The 19685-nt window shown below is 44.1% G+C and overlaps 1 protein-coding gene across 1 annotated transcript in view; it reads right to left on the bottom strand.

Moving 5' to 3' along the window:
- LOC124536524 (low-density lipoprotein receptor-related protein 2) overlaps nucleotides 1-19685 on the bottom strand; it is a 199798-nt gene that overhangs the window by 2185 nt on the left and 177928 nt on the right. Inside the window, exons 4-23 of the mRNA XM_047113081.1 lie at nucleotides 15895-16003; nucleotides 15056-15222; nucleotides 14385-14639; nucleotides 14101-14277; nucleotides 13771-13994; nucleotides 13439-13708; nucleotides 11751-13356; nucleotides 11230-11489; nucleotides 10833-10985; nucleotides 10561-10711; nucleotides 10196-10486; nucleotides 8939-10117; nucleotides 8710-8814; nucleotides 8291-8636; nucleotides 2263-8202; nucleotides 2026-2184; nucleotides 1692-1918; nucleotides 1385-1607; nucleotides 413-1254; nucleotides 188-343 (exon numbers count right to left, since the gene is read on the bottom strand). Of these exons, the coding sequence (XP_046969037.1) occupies nucleotides 188-343; nucleotides 413-1254; nucleotides 1385-1607; nucleotides 1692-1918; nucleotides 2026-2184; nucleotides 2263-8202; nucleotides 8291-8636; nucleotides 8710-8814; nucleotides 8939-10117; nucleotides 10196-10486; nucleotides 10561-10711; nucleotides 10833-10985; nucleotides 11230-11489; nucleotides 11751-13356; nucleotides 13439-13708; nucleotides 13771-13994; nucleotides 14101-14277; nucleotides 14385-14639; nucleotides 15056-15222; nucleotides 15895-16003 (12840 nt within the window). The remainder of the gene's footprint in view (nucleotides 1-187; nucleotides 344-412; nucleotides 1255-1384; nucleotides 1608-1691; nucleotides 1919-2025; nucleotides 2185-2262; nucleotides 8203-8290; nucleotides 8637-8709; nucleotides 8815-8938; nucleotides 10118-10195; nucleotides 10487-10560; nucleotides 10712-10832; nucleotides 10986-11229; nucleotides 11490-11750; nucleotides 13357-13438; nucleotides 13709-13770; nucleotides 13995-14100; nucleotides 14278-14384; nucleotides 14640-15055; nucleotides 15223-15894; nucleotides 16004-19685) is intronic.

Here is a 19685-nt window from a genome sequence, read left to right as displayed (position 1 = left end):
TCAAAACAGTAAAATTGTTAACATTTAAATACTATCGGCGTGCATTAGGGATGCTCGCGCCTAAAAATATCTTAGTGTGCGTGAAACGACTAGGAGTAAAGACTGCAAAAAATGCAGTGATTGGATGATATTCGTTAGTTTACTAAAACCCTTTAAAAGAAAAAAAGTCGAGCCGGAGGGCACTCACGGGCGTCGCAGGCGAGCTCGTGCGTGGCGCGCTTGGGCGGCGTGAGCGCGTCGGGGCAGGCGCAGCGGCGGCCGGCCGGCACCGCCAGGCACAGGTGCGAGCACGGCGAGCGCGCGCAGCCGCCGCGCGACGCGTTGTAGCGCAGCGGGTGGTACACTGCGGGCACGTAGTCTCGGTAAGTCTTATCGCGCGGCATTGGTCGAGAGCGTCGAGAATCAAACTCACCTTTCACGGACGACGGATTGACTAGATCCTTGGAGATGACGAACGGCACCCCCCTTCCGAACTTGTCCTGCCGGACGAGCTCGCCGGTGTCCCTCGTGACCCAGTACAGCGACGATTCGAATACGTCGAGCGACAGGGGATGCTTCAGGAAGTCGCCCTTCAGTATTACTCTCCTGTTGGAGCCGTCGTGCTTCATCATTTCGATCGTGTTCAACTTGGTGTCGGCCCAGTAAATCGTGTGGTCCATGGCGTTATCGATGGCGAGGCCGGTCGGATGTCTGATGTTCTCTGTGATCAGAGGTCGTCTCTTGGAGCCGTCCATCCAGGCGATCTCGATCTTGGGCGCGGAGCCCGCGTCCGCCCAGTACATCTTGCCCGCCTGCGGATCGAGTACGAGGGAAGTTGGGCTCTCTATTCCGGCAGACACTAGTGCTCTGCGGTATCTACCGTCCGTCCGGGCTACCATGACGCGTCCTCTGGGCTTGGACCCGGTCCTGTCGGTTTCAGTCCAGTAGATATTATCTCCGATATAATCTAGGGCGATAGCCGTGGGTTTCGAGTTGCCTTTCATTTTCAAATCTTGAGCGAATCCGCTTTTAACTTGTCCATTCAGAGCATTGACCATGTACGAGCGTTTGATGGTCTTGTCGTAGCTGTCTGCCCAGAACACCATCTCCTGTTTCGGATCGTAGTCTATCGCTTCGATTCTCTTTTCGGACGTTATGACATCGAATTGTTCATTTTTGTCTTGCACGAATGCACGAATTTCGGGGCCGTTGGCAAACATGAGGACTACATCGTCTTTCATAGCTTTGCATATACCGGACAAGCTGTCTGCCAATCTAGAAAGTATAAAAAAACACAGCCATATTAGATACTAAATAATACTTCTATTTTGCAAATATTTTTCATGCTAAGTGCACTAATGTACTAAAAGTAACGAGGTTGATATATCATTTAAGAGGGACTCACTGGAAGCCCTCCCGACAGCTACAGCTGTAGCTGCCGTTGAGGTTGGTGCAGAGATGTGCGCAGTGGTGCGCGCCCGTCGCGCACTCGTCCACGTCCTCGCAGCGCTTGCTGTCGGCGCGGGAGATGATCCAGCCCTGGAAGCACGTGCAGATGTAGCCGCTCGCCGCGCCCGCAGCGCCCACGGCCGTCGACGTCAGGTTCGTGCAGAAGTGCTCGCAGCCACCTGCACGGAAAGCGAGAGATTCGTATCAACGGAGAGCTCGCTGGAGCAGAGCGCGTAACGAGCGAGGCTGGAGACAGGTCGCACCCTTGTCCGTGGCGGAGCAGGAGTGCGCGTGGTGGCAGCCCAGCTCGTCGGAGCCGTCGCCGCAGTCGTCGGCCAGGTCGCACAGCTGCGTGCGCGCCACGCAGTGGCGGTTGGCGCACTGGAACTGCGTGAGCGGGTCGCACGGGCGCGCGCGCACGGCGCACAGCGTCATGTTGTTCTCGTCCGAGCCGTCGCCGCAGTTGTCCACGCCGTCGCAAACTTGGTACCTGCGCCGCCAAGTCGACCAATATTAGTACATGGTGATACATGATCCATACATGTTGGGTAAATTAACTTGAATCAAGTTGCTGAATGCTAGAAGTTCGCTTATTACCTAGGAACGCAGCGATGATTGTCGCAGTGGAATCGTCGAAGTGTGTCGCAGTTGAAATTGGTACAGATGGATGGGGCCTCGTCGGATCCATCCCCGCAGTCGTCCGTTCCGTCGCATAGGTCCGATTGAGACACGCACAAGTTGTTACCGCACTGGAATCTATTAAACGAAAAAATATGTTTTAATATTGAAATATATTTTTTTATATCGTTGAGATAACATTGTAGTTCTTATTACCTGCTCTCTGGGCAGTATCTGCCGCCGGGGAAACGGGGAGGACATCCGATTTCATCAGACAGATCTCTACAATCCCTGTCGCCGTCGCACCGGAAGTACGCCGCGATACAGTGTCCCGATTTACATTGGAACGTTCCATTTTTGCACTTGAATCCACCGCAGTCCATTTCATCAGTATTATCACCGCAGTCGTCCTCGTGGTCGCAGCGCCATCTTGATGAGATACATTTGCCGTTTCCACATTTAAATTCAGATTCGGAGCAATCTCTATATTTATGCTGGCAAACAGATTCCGCTTCGTCGCTTCCATCTCCGCAGTCATCGGTAAAGTCGCAGAGCCACTGTTTAGGAATACAACGCTTATTTTGGCACGTGAAATCAGTTTCACTATTACAGGAAGGACAATTTTCTGGCAACTCATCGGAACCATCTCTGCAGTCATCTTTACCATCACAGAATAACCATTTAGGAATACATCTGTAGTTGGACTGCCCTGGACAACGTCTCCATCCGTTTGTACAATTTTTCTGTCGGCACATGTAGGCAGGTTCATCTGAATCATCACCACAATCGTTGTCAAAGTCGCACATCCATAGCTTAGGTATGCATCGACCGTTCTTACAAGAGAATTCTGAGTCCGGGTTACACGGTCTATTGTGACACATCGCCGGATCTTCATCACTGTTGTCTTTACAATCTGTATCGCCATCGCATTTCCAACTATCTAAAATACATCTACCACTAGCTTTACACTTGAATTCGAGCAGTGGACATTCGTGAGCGCACTGTGCTTCGTCACTTCCATCGCCACAATCATCTGTTCCGTCACATATGGTCGCCGCTGGAGTGCAGTTCGTGTTCCTACATTGGAAAGAACCAGCCCTGCAGTGCCTAACGGGACAGGTATCAGGTTCGTCTGATCCATCCATACAATCCTTTTCACCGTCGCATTTCCAGAACCAAGGAATGCACTTTTCGTCACGTCCATTACATCTGTGTTGACCATCGGTACAGTTGGCAATACATGTTTTCATGTCTCGTGCTAAATAAAATTGGTTTGGACATGCGCACTTGTACGATGTTTCGCCTTCTTCGCCGTAACCCTCAATATTTAAGTAACTGGATTCATGTGGAGGGGCAATGAGACAAAGATGGGAGCACCCTCCGTTGTTATTTCCACAAGGATTATTATATGTTAGTTGCCTTAATGGATGGACAACGTGAATATCATAAGGACGATGTGTTGTATTTCTTAGAGTCTTTAAATTTTCACCGGAATGTTTATTCGCTTTACTAATGGCTTTAAGATTCCAATCAGTCCAATAAATTTCGTCATCAAAGAGACTGAGAGCGAAAACATGCGGTACTTTAGTACCCGATAATACAATATGACGGTGTCTTCCTTCTAAATCAGCCGATCCGATATAGTCTAAATGAGCATCTGCCCAATAGATTCTGTCCGTGAAATAATCAATAGTTAGAGCATTAGGCCATGCGATATCGTCTTCCCAGTTCAAAATGGTTGTGAAGTTGGAACCGTCCATACCAATTTTACCAATATATGCCTGTAGATGCCAAGATGTGTAGTATAAGTAACCAGTGCCTGGATGAACAACGATTGCACGCGGGTCAGCAATTCCTGTCTTGAGCGTTTTTCTCCTAGTTCCATCTAATTCAGCCACATCCAAATTCTTCGAGTGTCGATCGAGCCAGTAAATCTTTCTTCCAATCCAATCGATCGCAATACCTTCTAAACCATGAGAGTCATGTCGGACTACCACTTCCTTAGTTGGGTTCGGATCAGAATAATCAGATCGATAGATTGTTTTCGCAGACACATCTGCAAAATACATTTTGTTTTCCCTAATATCAAAATCTATAGCAACAACATTCATAAGATCTTGGTGAACGAGATTGTATAAAGAAGCATCCGTGGACATATTTCTCACATAATATTTATTCGTGAATATAATCCACGCTGTGGTATTGTCTTTTCTTTTGCATGTGTGTTCGTCAGCTTCTCTTTCATAGTATTGATCATTACATTTACAATAGTAGGACCCTGGAGTATTTGAACAATATTGCGAACAAACGCCCGGTGTTTCGAGACACTCGTCTATATCAGCACAAGCTTTACCATCACTTAATAGTTTATAGCCCTGATTACAGTCACAATAGTACCCTGTTAACGTATCTATACATTTGTGACCGCACTGGTGAATTTCTAACTTGGCACATTCATCGACATTACAATGAGCAGGTTCGTCGGAATCGTCAGTGCAATCCGACACTTTATTACAGACGAGTCTATTATCTATGCACTGATCGTTGTTACATTTGAATTGTCCTGCTGGGCAAGTCTTATTTTCTTTCACACACCCTACTTCATCAGAATGATCTCCACAATCGTCTTCTCCGTCACACCTGAAGTGATTTCTGATACACTTGAAGTTCTGACACCTAAATTCTTGATCAGAACATGTTTTGTATTGCGTATTACATTGTTTCCCTTCATCGGACCCATCTCCACAGTCGTTATCGTGATCACAAACCCAGCCTTCATTTATACAGCGCCCATTATTGCATTGGAATTGATCTTCAGAACATGGAGTAGGTGTAGAGCAATGATGAATAGTTGAATTTTCATCCGTACCATCTATACAGTCTGGATCTCCGTCACACAGCCATTTCTTAGGAATACATTGTGCTCTACCCCAGAATTTGTTCTCCTCACAAGTAAATTCGGTTTCAGCATCACATTTTCTTTCATTGCATTGATGCCTGTCATCTTCATCACTATTGTCTAGGCAGTCATTATCACCATCACATATATAAATTCTTGGTATACAGTTTCCATTGTCGCAGGTAAACAAATCGCCAAAACAAGTTCTTCCTTCTGAGCGACAATACTCCGGAGGCTCATCGGCGCCATCACCACAGTCATCGTCGCCATCGCAGTACCAAGTGGCTGGTATACATCTATGGTTGGGACAACGGAAACTATTTTGTGGACAAGTTCTTTGAGCACAATGTAAAGGATCCTCATCAGAGTTATCACCGCAATCATTGTCGCCATCACAAAGCCAGTACGGTTCGACACAGATATTTGTTTTCTCGCATTTAAGATGATTAGCTGGGCAGGTCGTATTCCTTGGGCATCTCTCGTGTGTTTCGTCGGAAGTTATGTTATCTTTACAATCATTAATACCATTACAGACTTGCGTTTTAGGAATGCATCGTGAATTTAGACAGGTGAACTCTCCGTCAGCGCAAGGCGGGTACACACAGCCTTCTTCATCTGATCCGTCTTTACAATCGTTTTCGTGATCGCATTTCCACGATTTAAATATACAACGTCCATTATTACAACGGAATTCATTAGGTGAGCAAGAGTGATACGAACAGTAATTTTTATCTTCGTCAGAGTTATCACCACAATCGTCATCACCATCACATGACCACATACGACTTATACATTTACCATTTGCACAAAAGAATTTACTCGGGTCACAGGTGATATTTTTCGCAACACACATTCTTCCTTCATTGACCAACTTTGTGTTATCGTCACATTTACATTCAACTGAGTTATTAGGAGCTGGATGACAGCTTTGTGCACAGCCTCCATTATTAATTTTACACAAGTTCTTCTGACATTTCTGTCTACTGGTACTGTAAATGTGAATGTCTCGCGGTGAATCTTCTAAACGTTTAACCATTTCGACCATATTAGCACCAGTATGTTTTTCAGCTCTGTACACCCCTCGCAATTGTAGATCTGTCCAGTAAATGTAGTTACCAAATACTGTTATTGCAAACGGGTATATTGTGGCAGATATTAATACTTCTCGATCCGATCCATCTAACTTAGATCGTTCTATTTTTTCACGAACAGCATCGGTCCAGTACAGCATGTTCTCGTCGAAATCAATAGTAAGTCCACTAGGTTGCGAAAGGTCTTTATCTATAACAGCCTTTTTAAGGGAACCAGCCATTGTAGTCCTATAGATTTTACCGGATGTTCCAAATCGACCCCAATCTGTATAGTACAGAGTTCCGTTACATGGATCAACGACGATAGCTCTGGGGCGTTCGACTCTTGCTATCATTACCAACTCAGTACCATCTAAGTTCATAGCGTAAATAGAATTATTGGAACTATCTGTCCAATATATTTTCTTTTGTGTCCAGTCATAGGATATGCCTTCCGGGTTAATATTTTTATTTATAATGTTTTGAATACCAGATGGGTCTGGATTATTCGCTGACATCCAAGCGATTCTCGCCCAGGGTCTTATTTGGGTGAAAAATAATTTGTTATCTGCGTAGTCAAAATCAACACCGACTACATTTGTGAGGTTTCCAATAGGTTTAAACGGTACTCCAGTGGATTTCGGATCTAAGTTGACGGCGCGAATTTCAGTTCTAGTTGTAAATACTAAATATTCATCGACAACTTCGCATTTCTTGGGGTTGTTGACTGACACTTGGCCCGTCGCACATTCACAGCGGTGAGTGTATCCTTTGTTAGCTTCTGGAGGATAGCTGAAGCAAAGTTGTTCGCAACCTCCATTCCCGAGCTTTCTGCAAGGATTGTTTTCATCAGTAGGTTGATTGTTGATATCGAATATAACGATATCTCTTAGTTTAGGTAAATTAGTGCGTAATTTTTCTGGCATAGACATGTTACCCGGGAGTTTGGATGCTTTATAAATCGTTTGCAAGTTTCTGTCTACCCAATACACACTTCCAGTGTGGATAGCAATACCCATTGGATTTGGTAAATTTGATCGAATAAGTTGTCTACTGCCGCCGCTGTAGGAGATTTTTTGTATTTGATCAAGTTTTGAGTCTACCCAGTACACGTCATGAGTCAACATATCTATTGTTAAGTCTCGTGGGTTCGAGATCCCTGAACTAACAATCGTCTGCCAGTTGCTGCCGTCTAGGTAACTTTTTCCAATTCTAGGATACTGACCGTAATCGATCCAATAAAGAAGTTTTTTCAGAGGGTTTACGGCAAGTTCCCTTGGAGCATCCATGGTAGTCTTCACTAGAACTTTTCTGTTTGAACCATCGAGCCAAGACATTTCTACATAGTTCTCGTGTGGAAATACGTTCGTAAAGTACAAGTTTCCGGCCACCCAATCGACGGCTAATCCTCGAATACCATTGCTACCGATGCCTTCCTTCACAATATGTTCGATCTCGGAACCATTAGGTCTGATACGGAAAATACCATTCCATTGACCTCGGTTGAACTCGACCCAGTATATATAATTTTCCGCGAAATGTACGTCAACGTGTAGTATATGATGTCCTTGTCCGGTAACTGGGACCATGGCCTCTGCGCTGCTGTCGAGACTATAACCTCGAATGAGGTCTAATTGAGACACGACGGCAAACGTTTTATACGGAACACAGTTAATTTCATTTTCTTTCCTGTAGCCTACAGAGCAAGCGCAAACTCTTGACCCTCCTTCACTCGGAATGCATATCTGTTCACATCCTCCGTTGTTTTGAGAACAAGGATGATGCATCATCTTTCTCTTCTGGAATATAGTTAAAGATTTTAAGTCGCTTTCGTTGTCCAATATGACTTTGATGTTGTCTCCGTTCGGAAGATCTGCTTTGAATATTTTTTCGTGTCGCGTGTCCAATACATACAAACGAGAATCCAGTACCGCTATCACTTTAGGATATGAGATAGCGTTAGCTTCTGTTAAAATTGTCTTCCGATCGTTTCCTTCCGTATTAACACTGTTTATGCTAGCCGGGTATTGTGTGCTGAAGTACACGATTTTCTTCTCAATGTCGATTGCAACAGCCTCTGGTCTTTCGATAGTGTCCACAAGGATAACCGGGTTACTACCATCCATGTTAACTTTACCGATCTTAGCAGGCACTCCAAATCCTCCATCATCAGCCCAGTAGATTTTTCTGTTAATGAAAAATTGGAGGGTATTTTAATACAATTTATATTATTTAAAACCATAATTATGTAACATCTTGAACGTGTTTTACTTACCCTTCAGTTGGATCCAAGCACAATCCTTTTGGTTTTGCTATCGACGTTCTACTACCATCATTTGCAAATACTACGGTTCTGAATTTTACTTTGCCATCGACTCGAACCAATTCAATATTACTTGCAGCTTTGTTTGCCATGAATAAATTACGTCCTAGCCAATCGAAAGCAATCGCAGAAGGAGATCCAACGATACCGGTATCTTGGCCAAGGAATTCCACTTTGTTACCACCCCCATACGGCATAGTATAAATCGTACAGTTCTCATCTTCTTCGCTATCACCAGATGTAGACTGGAGCCAGTAAAGTAAATGACCTTGACGATCGTAGTCCAGTTGTACGCCTCCTAGGTAAATAAAATATGTTGTTAAAAAATTTCAATACAAACGCCAAACTGAAACATATTTACGAAAATCTACCTTGGATTCCAACAACGGGAGGCAATTGTCCAGCTCTTCCTGAACCGTCTGTTGCCAGATCTATGATTTGCGATCCCTTCAAAACCATAAGGTAAGCATTTTCCTCTGTAATCAAAATTTTAAAGTTATTAGTACTATACTTCTAGAAGTACCTCTAGAGAGAACAAAGTAAAATGATCTTGGATATATTATTTTGTAACGAGTTAAGATAACAGAATAATTTCAATACCTTCAATGCACTTTCCGTCAGGCAACAATTTATATCCTGGCTTGCACATGCAGCTGTACCCAGTTGTGTTGTTCGGGCTCAATAAGCACAGGTGCTGACACGTGTCCTTCTTACACGGTGACGGATATTGTGGTTGTAGCGATGGGTGGTGGACGTGAATGGACAGAGGCTGAGATATCAAATGGGACACCACCGTTTGATTCGTTCCTTTAAACTTATGAGCCGACAGAACCCTGTTTAGTTGTCGGTCGGTCCAGTACAAAGTATCTTCAAATAGAGTCAGCGAATGCGGATGCAATAAGTAGTGGCTGCCGGCTAAGACTTGTTGGCGACCTGAACCGTTATAATAGCAGAAATCGATGAAGTCCAGCTTCGAATCCGCGAAATAAACCCGTTGGGTGGCGGTGTCCAATGTTAAACCGTTGGGCCAGTATATTTTTGTAGTAATGATAGCCATGCGTTGAGTTCCGTCCATTCCGACTCTTTCAATTCGAGGATTCTCTCCCCAGTCGGTCCAGAACAGCCATCTCGCGTTGGGCGCTGGGTCCAGACACATCCCTCTGGGCTGCGTGATGTTACCGCTCAGCAGAGCCGTGCGAGCGCTCCCGTCCTCCTTCGCCACCTCGATAGTGTTCAGCTTGCTGTCCAGCCAGTAAACATTCCCGGCCACCCAGTCGTAAGCCAACCCCTCCACCAAATCCAATCCGGTCGAAACGATAACCTGGGGTTCGCCGCCACGATCCAGACGAGATATCTTTTTCAGCTTCATGTCCGACCAGAAAATTGTTCCGGTGTGCATGTTGGATGCGGTCGCAACGACATTCTCGACGTTTATCGGCACCCTCTCGAGGCCCTGCTCGTTGAGGTCGGCTACGAGTATCGAGTGCCTGTTGGAGATGATCAGGAAGGCGCTCGAGTGGTTGTCGGCCTTGCAGCCGTGCTTGTCCACGTTGAGGCGGTACCCCTCCACGCAGCTGCAGACGTACGAGCGCTTCTTGTTGGTGCAGATCTGCGAGCACAGGCCCGGCGGGTCGCACTCGTCCACGTCCTCGCACGTCAGCCCGTCGGCGCTCACCTGCTCGCCCGTCGGGCACACGCACAGCGGCCCGGCGGGTGTCGGCCGGCACTCGCCCGGGCACGACCCGCCGTGCGCGCACGTCGCGAAGTCGCACGCCGGCCCTGCGGAAGGACACGGTCAGGCTGCGAGCGGGCACGCACACCGCACGGGGCGGAGGGACCGAGTGGAAGGGAACTCACCCTCGTCGGCGCCGTTGGGGCAGTCGAAGTTGGAGTCGCAGACCTGGGTGATGTTGACGCAGCGGTCGGTGACGCCCGGGCACTGCCACTGGCCCGGCGGGCAGCGGAAGGGCGGCGGCTCGCAGGCGTGGCGCAGGCCCTCGTCGGAGCCGTCGCCGCAGTCGTCGCGGCCGTCGCACACGGCGGCGCGGAACACGCAGCGCGCGTTGTCGCAGCGGAAGTGGCCCGCGCCGCACGCCGCCGCGCCGCACTCCGCCGGCTCGTCCGACACGTCCTCGCAGTCCGGCGTGCCTGCGGGCCGGGGCGGTCAGGGCGCTGCGGGGGCGAGGGGGCAGTGCGGGGGGGGGGGCGGCGGCAGTACTCACCGTCGCAGTACCACGTGCGCGGGATGCACAGGCCGGACGCCGCGCACTGGAACTGGCGGTCGGCGGCGCACTGGTGCGGCGCCAGCGACGGGCAGCCCGCCTCGTCGGAGCCGTCGTTGCAGTCGGGGATGCCGTCGCACTTGTACGCCTCCTGCGGAATCCGAGCGTTCAGTCGCCTCATCTAAAGGGCTCTCGGTGAGAGCCGGTTACGATTTTCAACAGAGTATTTCGGTGACGATGATTGCGTCACTCCATTCTGGTATTGGATTTACCTGCACACATTGCTTGAGGTCGGCGCACTTGAACTGCGAGGCGAGGCAGGACACGGGCGGGCAGTCGGCCTCGTCCTGCTTGTCGAAGCAGTCGTCGTCTCCGTCGCACACCCACGACGCGGGGATGCAGTGGCCGGTGCGCGGACATGTGAACTGGAAATACAATATGGGCCGACCATTGGAGATGTTAGTGGATTGACTACTTGATTGCTTAATTACTATATAGTTACCAGACTAAGCCCAATTCGTTCTCCTTATTTAACTACCATGCTACCACGCCGGTAATATCATTACTATCCGTCGATGTCCAATTGATTAATAATACATGCATATATTATAACAGCAAAACCAAACCTCTCTCGATGTGACAACTGCGACAAATCAAAGATATGCTGACCTGGAAGTAGGCGCAGGTTTTGTCGGCGCAGTGGGAGCCCTCGTCGGAGCCGTCGCCGCAGTCGTTCTCGGAGTCGCACTTCCAGGTGTTGGGCACGCAGCGGCCGTTGCCGCACTGGAACTGCGACGAGCTGCAAGTCACGTTGACGCAGCCCGTCTCGTCCGAGTAGTCGCCGCAGTCGTTCTCGGAGTCGCACTTGAAGGTGGCGGGGATGCAGCGCCCCGACTTGCACATGAACTCCGTCGAGCTGCACGTCATTTCTGAAAGCACATGCGTTGTTTTCAGAAATTTCAGCCGTTAATTAATAAAAACTAAACAAAAATTAAGTCTGATGCCCGAAAATTCCTTTAATGTATCGGCGGTTGAACCGTTTCGAAAGATTACTAGTACTTGGTTTGTTTAAGAATTCTGAATAAGTGACGCAAATGTAATATGTAAATTTAATATCTAATTCAGTAGACGTCGAATAACAAAATACATTTTACAATAATATATGTTTGATTGAGTTTGCTTAAACTTACTGGTACAATTCTGTTCCTCGTCGCTGTTATCCAAGCAGTCGTCGTCGCCGTCGCACACCCAACTCTTCGGGATGCATCTTTGATTATTGCAAGTGAAGTCCCAGGTATTGGGACAGGCCTGAACCGGTGGCTCTGAGTTTGGATCCGCTATACAACTGGTTTCATCCGGCGCTAACTTTTCGCCGTAAGGACATCCACACTTGACAGTTAACAGTTCCGTGTTGTTCCTCGGAATAGCGAAGCAGAACTTTTGACAGTTGCCATTATTTCTCGCGCAAGGTTGCATCGGTTCAATCTTTTGGATCTCCTCGCTGTATACTTTGACGCCATAGAGCCTATTCATTCGTGGCTCCCTGACCATGACGTCCTCCTGCTCGCCGGTCAACTTGTGCAAGCGGACAATGGCATCCAAACGCCAATCAGTTATGTAAATGAAATTCTTATAGATGACGATGGAGAATGGATGTCTAATCAATCTCGAATTCACTGTCTTCACGTCGGTTCCGTCTAGTTTAGCATGTTGCACGTGATCTAGCAGGGCGTCGCACCAGTAAACTCGGTTTGCATCAAAATCAATAGACAATCCATTCGGCCATCCTAAAGTCAAGTTTTCAAAGACCAATAGACCGCTGCCATCGGTATTAGCTCGACTGATGTTTGCTGGACGATCCCATTCCGAGAAGAAAATGTATCCCTTATTGGGATGAACCACAATAGCTCTAGGTCTCTTGAGGTCTTTCAATAGTATTCTCTTGTATGCTATATTTCTCGTGGATAAAACATTTAACGTCCCCTTTCTAGAATCAATGTAGTACAAATTCTTGGAGGCCCAATCGACGGCCAAACCTTCGACGCCCTCGTTTTGCGACGCCAAAACAATTTCTTTCGTCGTTCCATTTCTGTGGATCCTGTAGATAACGTCCTGCAGAACGTCAGAATAGTAAATGTGCTCGTCTCTCGCATCAAAGTCTAATCCCACAAACCTCGCCCTCCTTGACACGACGGGTAAAATGGCTTCACTGAAACCTTCGATGACCGGGTCTATGACCTTTCCCTTGATGAATCGTTGCTGCGAATACATAAGGAAGTCTTTGACTATATCGCAATTTCTTAAATCAGCCTGTAACTGGTAGCCAATATTGCAAGCACATCGGTAGCCCAGTCCCCCGTTCTGCAGCGCTGTCACGATACACATCTGCGAGCACCCGCCGTTGTTGTTTCCGCATGGGTTGTTGACGGAGGTCTGTTTCAGTGAGTGTACAATCGTTAACGCCTTTGGTTCTCTTATATCTTTCGTTTTGTATATCGCCTGTATGCTTGTCGAACCTTCATACTTATTCACGGAGCTAATTCCCTGTTTAGTGCTATCGGACCAGTAGACTCGGTCTTCAAACAGAGCCAATCTCGACGGACTCGGGACTTGCTGACCTCTCAACACCAAGAAACGGTAATTACCGTCGTAGTCGACGGTCTCGATATAATCTAGTAATGAGTCGCACCAAAATATACGCCGGGCGATCGTATCGACCGCTATGCCGGACGCCTTGTATGTCGTTTCGGAAACTATAGATTTGGAGTGGGTTCCGTCCATATTGGCTCGGATAATCTGAAAAGTGCAGATTTTAGTTATTCTATTGCAACTCAAGGCTAAAACTGCTCCGACGCATAGTTCCTCGCTGGGAACTCACCTGGCTACTGTCGGCGACGAACATCAACCCGAGAGTGGGGTCCAGCGCGATGTCAGCGGGGTTGGTGAGGTTGGAGCCCAGCACCACGGCGTGCCAGCGCCCGTCCAGCTCGAACACGTCGATCTTCTGGCCGATCGCGTCCGCCACGTACAGCTTGTCGCCCACCCAGTCCACGGCCAGCGCGACGGGCGCCCACGAGCCCGCCACCGAGATGTCGACGCCGCCGTACGAGCCCACGCCGGCCGGCGCGTTCAGCGGCTGCGAGTGGATCTGCGGGCGGAAGGACGTCAGCGGGGCCGGCGGGCGCGCGCGGGCGCGGGGCGAGCACTCACCTTGCGCGTCTTGAGGTCGGACCAGAACAGCAGGTTGCGGCGGTAGTGGTAGTCCAGGCCGGCGGCGGCCGACGCGTTGGCGAGCGGCGCGGGCGCGCGGCCCAGCAGGTCGAGGCGCAGCGCGCCGCGCTCGTGCGCCAGCGCCAGCCACGCGCCCTCCGCGCGCGCCGCGCAGCGCCCGCCCTCGCCCAGCGTGTAGCCCGGCGCGCACGCGCACGTGTACGCTGGAGTCATTTGTGCGATTAAGTTTTAATTGTGATCATTTAATTGGGTAGGTACAGTTTGGATCTTAAAAAAAATGATATATAGCGACTCTCGTCGAACACTCACACCCCGGCGTGTTGATGCACAGCTGGTGGCACGGGCCCCACTCGCGGCACTCGTCGCGGTCCACGCACGTGCGGTTGTCAGCGGAGAGCGTGAGACCGCCGGCGCAGGCGCACGCGCCGCCGTTGGGCGACGCCACGCACTTGTACTCGCAGTCCAGCGCCGGGCACGATAGAGTCGCTAGGGAAATGTTTCGTTTTATTTAATTAATATGAATGATTAGGAATGCCATTTTTGTATGTTACAAATTAAACTAAGAATTACATTTATGTCATTTTAAGACTTACAGCAAGCGTTTTCCTCGTCCGCGTTATCTTCACAGTCTCGTTTCCCGTCGCAGAGCTGATGCCTCGCTATGCATTTGTGTAAGCCTCCCGGTCCGCCCTGAGGGCAGAGGTACTTGTTGTCGGGGCAGGCAATGGAGGTACAGTTGGCCTCGTCAGATCCGTCCGCGCAGTCGTTGTACCCATCACAGTGGTAGCTGCTCGGAATGCAAAGCGCATTGCTGCACCGGAACTGGCCGACATGGCAATGCGGAAAGCCTGGAAATTATTAAAGTTGTGAAAACTAATGAAACAAAATAAGTTATTTAACTTCAGTTGTAGTTCAAACTTTGCAAAGAGAGCAGTGGTCCCTGTAATTAATTCCTACTCAAAGTGCTCCATACTTTGCATATTAGCTGTTTCTCGTTATTTGTATATTCTATTCTATCTACTTTATTCAAATTTTATTACGATCTGTTATCTCGGGGTACAAAGGCAGACCATTGAACCTACCACAATAAATTTTAGAAATCAGCATCGTGATGAGGTATCCAAACAGAGAGAGGGTAATTTCGTATTTATGATATTATCATCTATGAGACTTAATTCATACGCGTTATCTTAGTAACATTGATTAAATATTTTTTTTATATTCTACTATTAACTAGAGATTATTCACTTAAAAAAGTACTTACTGCAGTTTGTTTCGTCAGAGTTATCACCGCAGTCGTCTTTGTGGTCACATTTAGAGGACGAGTCTATGCATTTGTCTCCGGCCGCACATCTGTACTGGTCCAAGCGACAGGCAATTGTTTGTCCCGGACAATCTTGTTCATCTTTACCTGTTCTACAGTCTAAGTACCTGGAAAATATTTTACATTTGAAATATTGCAAAATGAGATAAAATGTTGTCCTATATTATGAAGAATAAGATCCCAGTATGCATTCATAGCATTATCGTGCTCTTTGCTGATAGAAAACATTATATACATTTAAAATCTTATCATGGAGATTTTATCAGATGTATCCCCAATAATGACCGTGGAGCAGTATGGTGAAATTAACTTTTCATTTTTTTTTTATGACTGTAGGATCTTTAAAAAAGACCGCACACGGTATGTTTCATTCAAGGTGTGGTGAATTCAAAACATCTCACAAGTTTAAAGTGCTGCTACACCTCAAACTAAAATTATTTTACCTTTAAATTCTGACACATTTTTGTTTTATTTATATAAATAAAAAAATGTGGATGAAGAAGACAGAAGTTGCCAGTTTCTGAATATATTGGTGGATTAAATACACATTTACTATAAATTTAGGTCTTAAATTGGTAAATAAAGAATAAATTTAAATTTAGTAACCGTTGTTGAGTTATTCTGTAACTAAAAAAATATGTCAGATAGACTCTAGTGTAGGTCACTTGGGATAAAATCAAATCACGAATATAGTGGATTATTTGGAACAATATATAACACGACCATTCGTTGCACACCTCATTCCAACAAATTAGTATATAAATATTCCAACAACTAACCCGTCACATTTCTTCTCCTTTGGTATACAAGGTCCCTGCGTCGAAATCTTGCCCGATCCGGCGCCCTCCATGCCGCACTGAAAGTCATCAGTTTGACACTTGCGGTAAACTGAAATGATTATCAAGTTATTATTATTCGTCATACAAAGTTGATGGTGATGATCTACTGAACGCAGTCCAGTAAGATGTGAATAATATCGATATTATTGGAATATTTGTAGTTATATTCCGGTGGAACGATAATAATTAAATGCATAACTAAGGCTGTTACTTGAAACGTCTTGATAGATAATCTCATTTTTCTTATATTATTATTGATCTGAACCAATAATCTAACTAGTTGAAAAAGTACATTAAGGGGACTACAGGAGCTAATTGCCCTTGAGAATCACGCGCACACATACATACACTAACGAGTCTAACGACAAAAACGGCATGTCCGCCCGCGCACTACGCTTAGCGAGGCGGCGAGGTTACGCCTGAATATTCCAATAGATGGCGCCGAACCGCCGCGCGCCGCGCCGAGCGAAAGCGAAGCGAAGTCAATTCTATCAATTCTATCAATCATAGATTTCATAAAAATAGACAGGACAACAGAATTATTTTAATTTCTTTGTGTCATTTAAAAAATTATGATAAAATTAAACAGAATTAATTAAACTTAAATTATTATTATTATTTTATGTACAAAAAATAGTTAATTTAAACATTTTTTTCTTTAATTTTTACTGTATCAATTCAATTAGTTGTAATACTAAATATTAAATCGTACCTATTTTTAAATTTTGTAAGTTTGTTAAGCGATTTATTAAATAAAATTGGAACTGTTCGTAATTTGTACACTGACAAAAAGCGTAGAGTTTTTTCGTTTTACTAATATCGGTACACAAAGAAAAAAAATTAAGTTAAAAAAGTCAGCATCAAAAAGTTACTATAAAAATAATATCGTCAAGTCAGTTTAGTAGAATTATTGGTTAACTCGGTCAATCACAGTGGGTTTAGTCATAAATCTCATAAAAATAGTTTGGATATTAGAATTATTTGTATTGTTTTTGACTGATATTTGAAATAAAACTGATTCAATTAAATTCAAATATTTTTATTTATTTTTGGTTTAACAAAAAAACAAATAAATTTCGTTTCAATTTTTTTATTAAAATATTATTTTTAATTATTCGTTCGTCGTCGTTCGTTATTAAAATATCTTGGATACTTGCAATCAATATTTCACCCACTTTCACTGAAGCTACGAGCTAAAATTTTTCAATTGATACTATTTCCAATCTTTAAAAAATATTGAATTACGTATATGACACTTCTAAATATTTTAGTTCTTTGGTTCACAAAAATTACATATTTCAAGATGGCCCAGTGGGTAGAACGCGCGCATCTTATTGCGGGTTCAAACCCAGGCAAGCACCACTAAATATTCATGTGATGTGCTAATTTGTATTTATTTTTTTTTTTATTATTAAATTTCATCCATACATAACTATATTTCCTATTATACACAAAATTGATAAAATTAAAGTCTAACGTAATAGAAATAGCTTCCGTGTTATTTTTTTTCGATTTTCTTAATTCTGAAAAAATAAATGCATAGTTGTTAGGAATTAAATTTTAATAATTATAAAATATATATATTTTTTTAAATATAGTCCTTTAAAAATAATAAAATTTTAGTTCAAAGTGCGGGGATCGAACCCGCACATTCTTCTTGGCCTTGCTTGCATTGACCAAATACTCCATGGTGACTGTAAGAAATCTGTCGAAAAATCTGATTGTATGCGAACTAATTGCATTGTTTTTAATAAATGTTTCCAATAATCATTATTTATAATATATATATGTTTACTAATTAAATACTCTTACCTTTTCATATTATCTTTCATATGTTCGGCTTTTTAATTTATATGAACGTTTTTTAGTTTTCTTCACAGATTGTACTTTATTTCCCATGTTTACAAAATTAAACTTTATAAAAAATAACTTAACAAAAAAATAAATGGCTAACTACAACTAGACTATTTTAACTTAATATATTTATTTACATAAAAGAATAATATTCGACAATTAATTTACAATGAAATTTACACAAAAATAAAATCTACGAGATTTTATTCGCAACGATGCGGTGAAAAGAGCGACACGTCTGTATAGCAACAGGCCTCGGCCGGCAGTGTCTGTACGAGGCGCTCACGCACACATGCTTACGCATTTTGGTCGAAAATAAGAAAATCTGATTTAAAAAAAATCTATTGATTTTACTAAATAATTAACATAATAAATTTTTAGTATATTGTTTGTAGAATAATCTGACAAAAGACCAAAATTATTGAAGGTATATAAGTGGAGTTAAAAAACAAAAAAAGACTTTTTTAGAGGTAACTTTGCGATTTTTTTCTATCGTACCAAATTAATTACATCATGTTTTCAACACAATTAATAACTAGCATCTATCCTGAAGATTAACATATATTTTTTTCATTTGGTTTATTGCATTGGATTATATACTTTTTGGCATTTTAAAACTTGCATTTAGCTCATGTAGTCCCCTTAAAGTATATAGGTAGTATATTAACCCTTTTCTCGTAACGTGTATCACATATGATACATGGATATTGTTTAACTATTTTGTCAGCTATTTGAACAGGGAACGTGTTAAAATATAAATGATTAGAAAACCTTAAATTGATTATGGCACAGATATTGAGATTTACAGATATCCTGTAATTTACTGAACACCCACTGGGCTATTGACTATCTATTAACACGTCTTACAACGCAAGTACTATACAATGTTGAATTAATGCGAATACACAATTTGTATTCATATACCGCTACGTTGCCCAACGAGATGCAAAAGAGGTGTTAGATTTTACGACAGACTGTTAGTGGCGCTCGCTACACTTAGATAATGCGATTTTCATATAAAGTTATGTAAAAATCCTCGATAGAGAGCGCCTTTGTGCCAGCGAAGTGCGGGATCGCTCTCTCCAGCTTTTCTTCTGCTTATAAAAGACGGCTTTCTCAAAAGTTACAAAAATCGGCGTAAATGAAAAATCCCGAAAGGGTTGAATTTGTGAGATTAAATGAGGCTTAAAGGTGGGCAAATATTGAACAACGAGATTATATTTCCGAACGTTTCCGTTGTTTGGATGAGGATTTAAGAAATAAATATTCTTAAGCCGAGAAGACTAAGCCTAAGGCGTATTGTAAATATAAAGTTATAAAAGATAGCGAGAATTAAACTATGTAGTCATTAGTTGATTCAAAACTGAAGACGCTAGTTACAGAAATATGAAACGCTTAATATAAATATGTAAATGGCCAAGTGACCGCATAGATCTTAGTTTTCAATTCCAGCAGGTTATACTGCTTATCAAAAATCTACTTAGATAAACATATTTTTTTTTCTTTTGTCGTTGAATTTAGAAAACGTAGATGTCTATCATTTGAATTTTGAATAAAGAACACAGCGTGCAATACCATGGCTACGGTATGCAGGAATCAGGAATTAAAAAAAAGAAAAACAAGCAATGTACAACGTCTATCAAAGACAAAGCAGAGCTCTAGGGCTCCTATGTATGTGTGTTCGCCATTCAGGAGATAATTCTTGTAAAAGTTTTTTCGACTGTCTCCTTGGTCTTGATATCTTATAGGATTCTAGATCCAGAGTTGGGTCAGATTAAGTTGTGGTGTTTTTCATTTAGTTCCTCTTGATTTGTAAGGTTTTCCGTCAAGTGACGTAGTACATTTATTATTTATAAATTAGTGCATATTTGTGTTCT

The sequence above is a fragment of the Vanessa cardui genome, chromosome 16, assembly GCF_905220365.1.
Source record: "Vanessa cardui chromosome 16, ilVanCard2.1, whole genome shotgun sequence".
NCBI classification, from domain to species: domain Eukaryota; kingdom Metazoa; phylum Arthropoda; class Insecta; order Lepidoptera; family Nymphalidae; genus Vanessa; species Vanessa cardui.
Note: the sequence above shows the minus strand (reverse complement) of the source record. Positions and strands in the feature narration are given on the sequence as shown.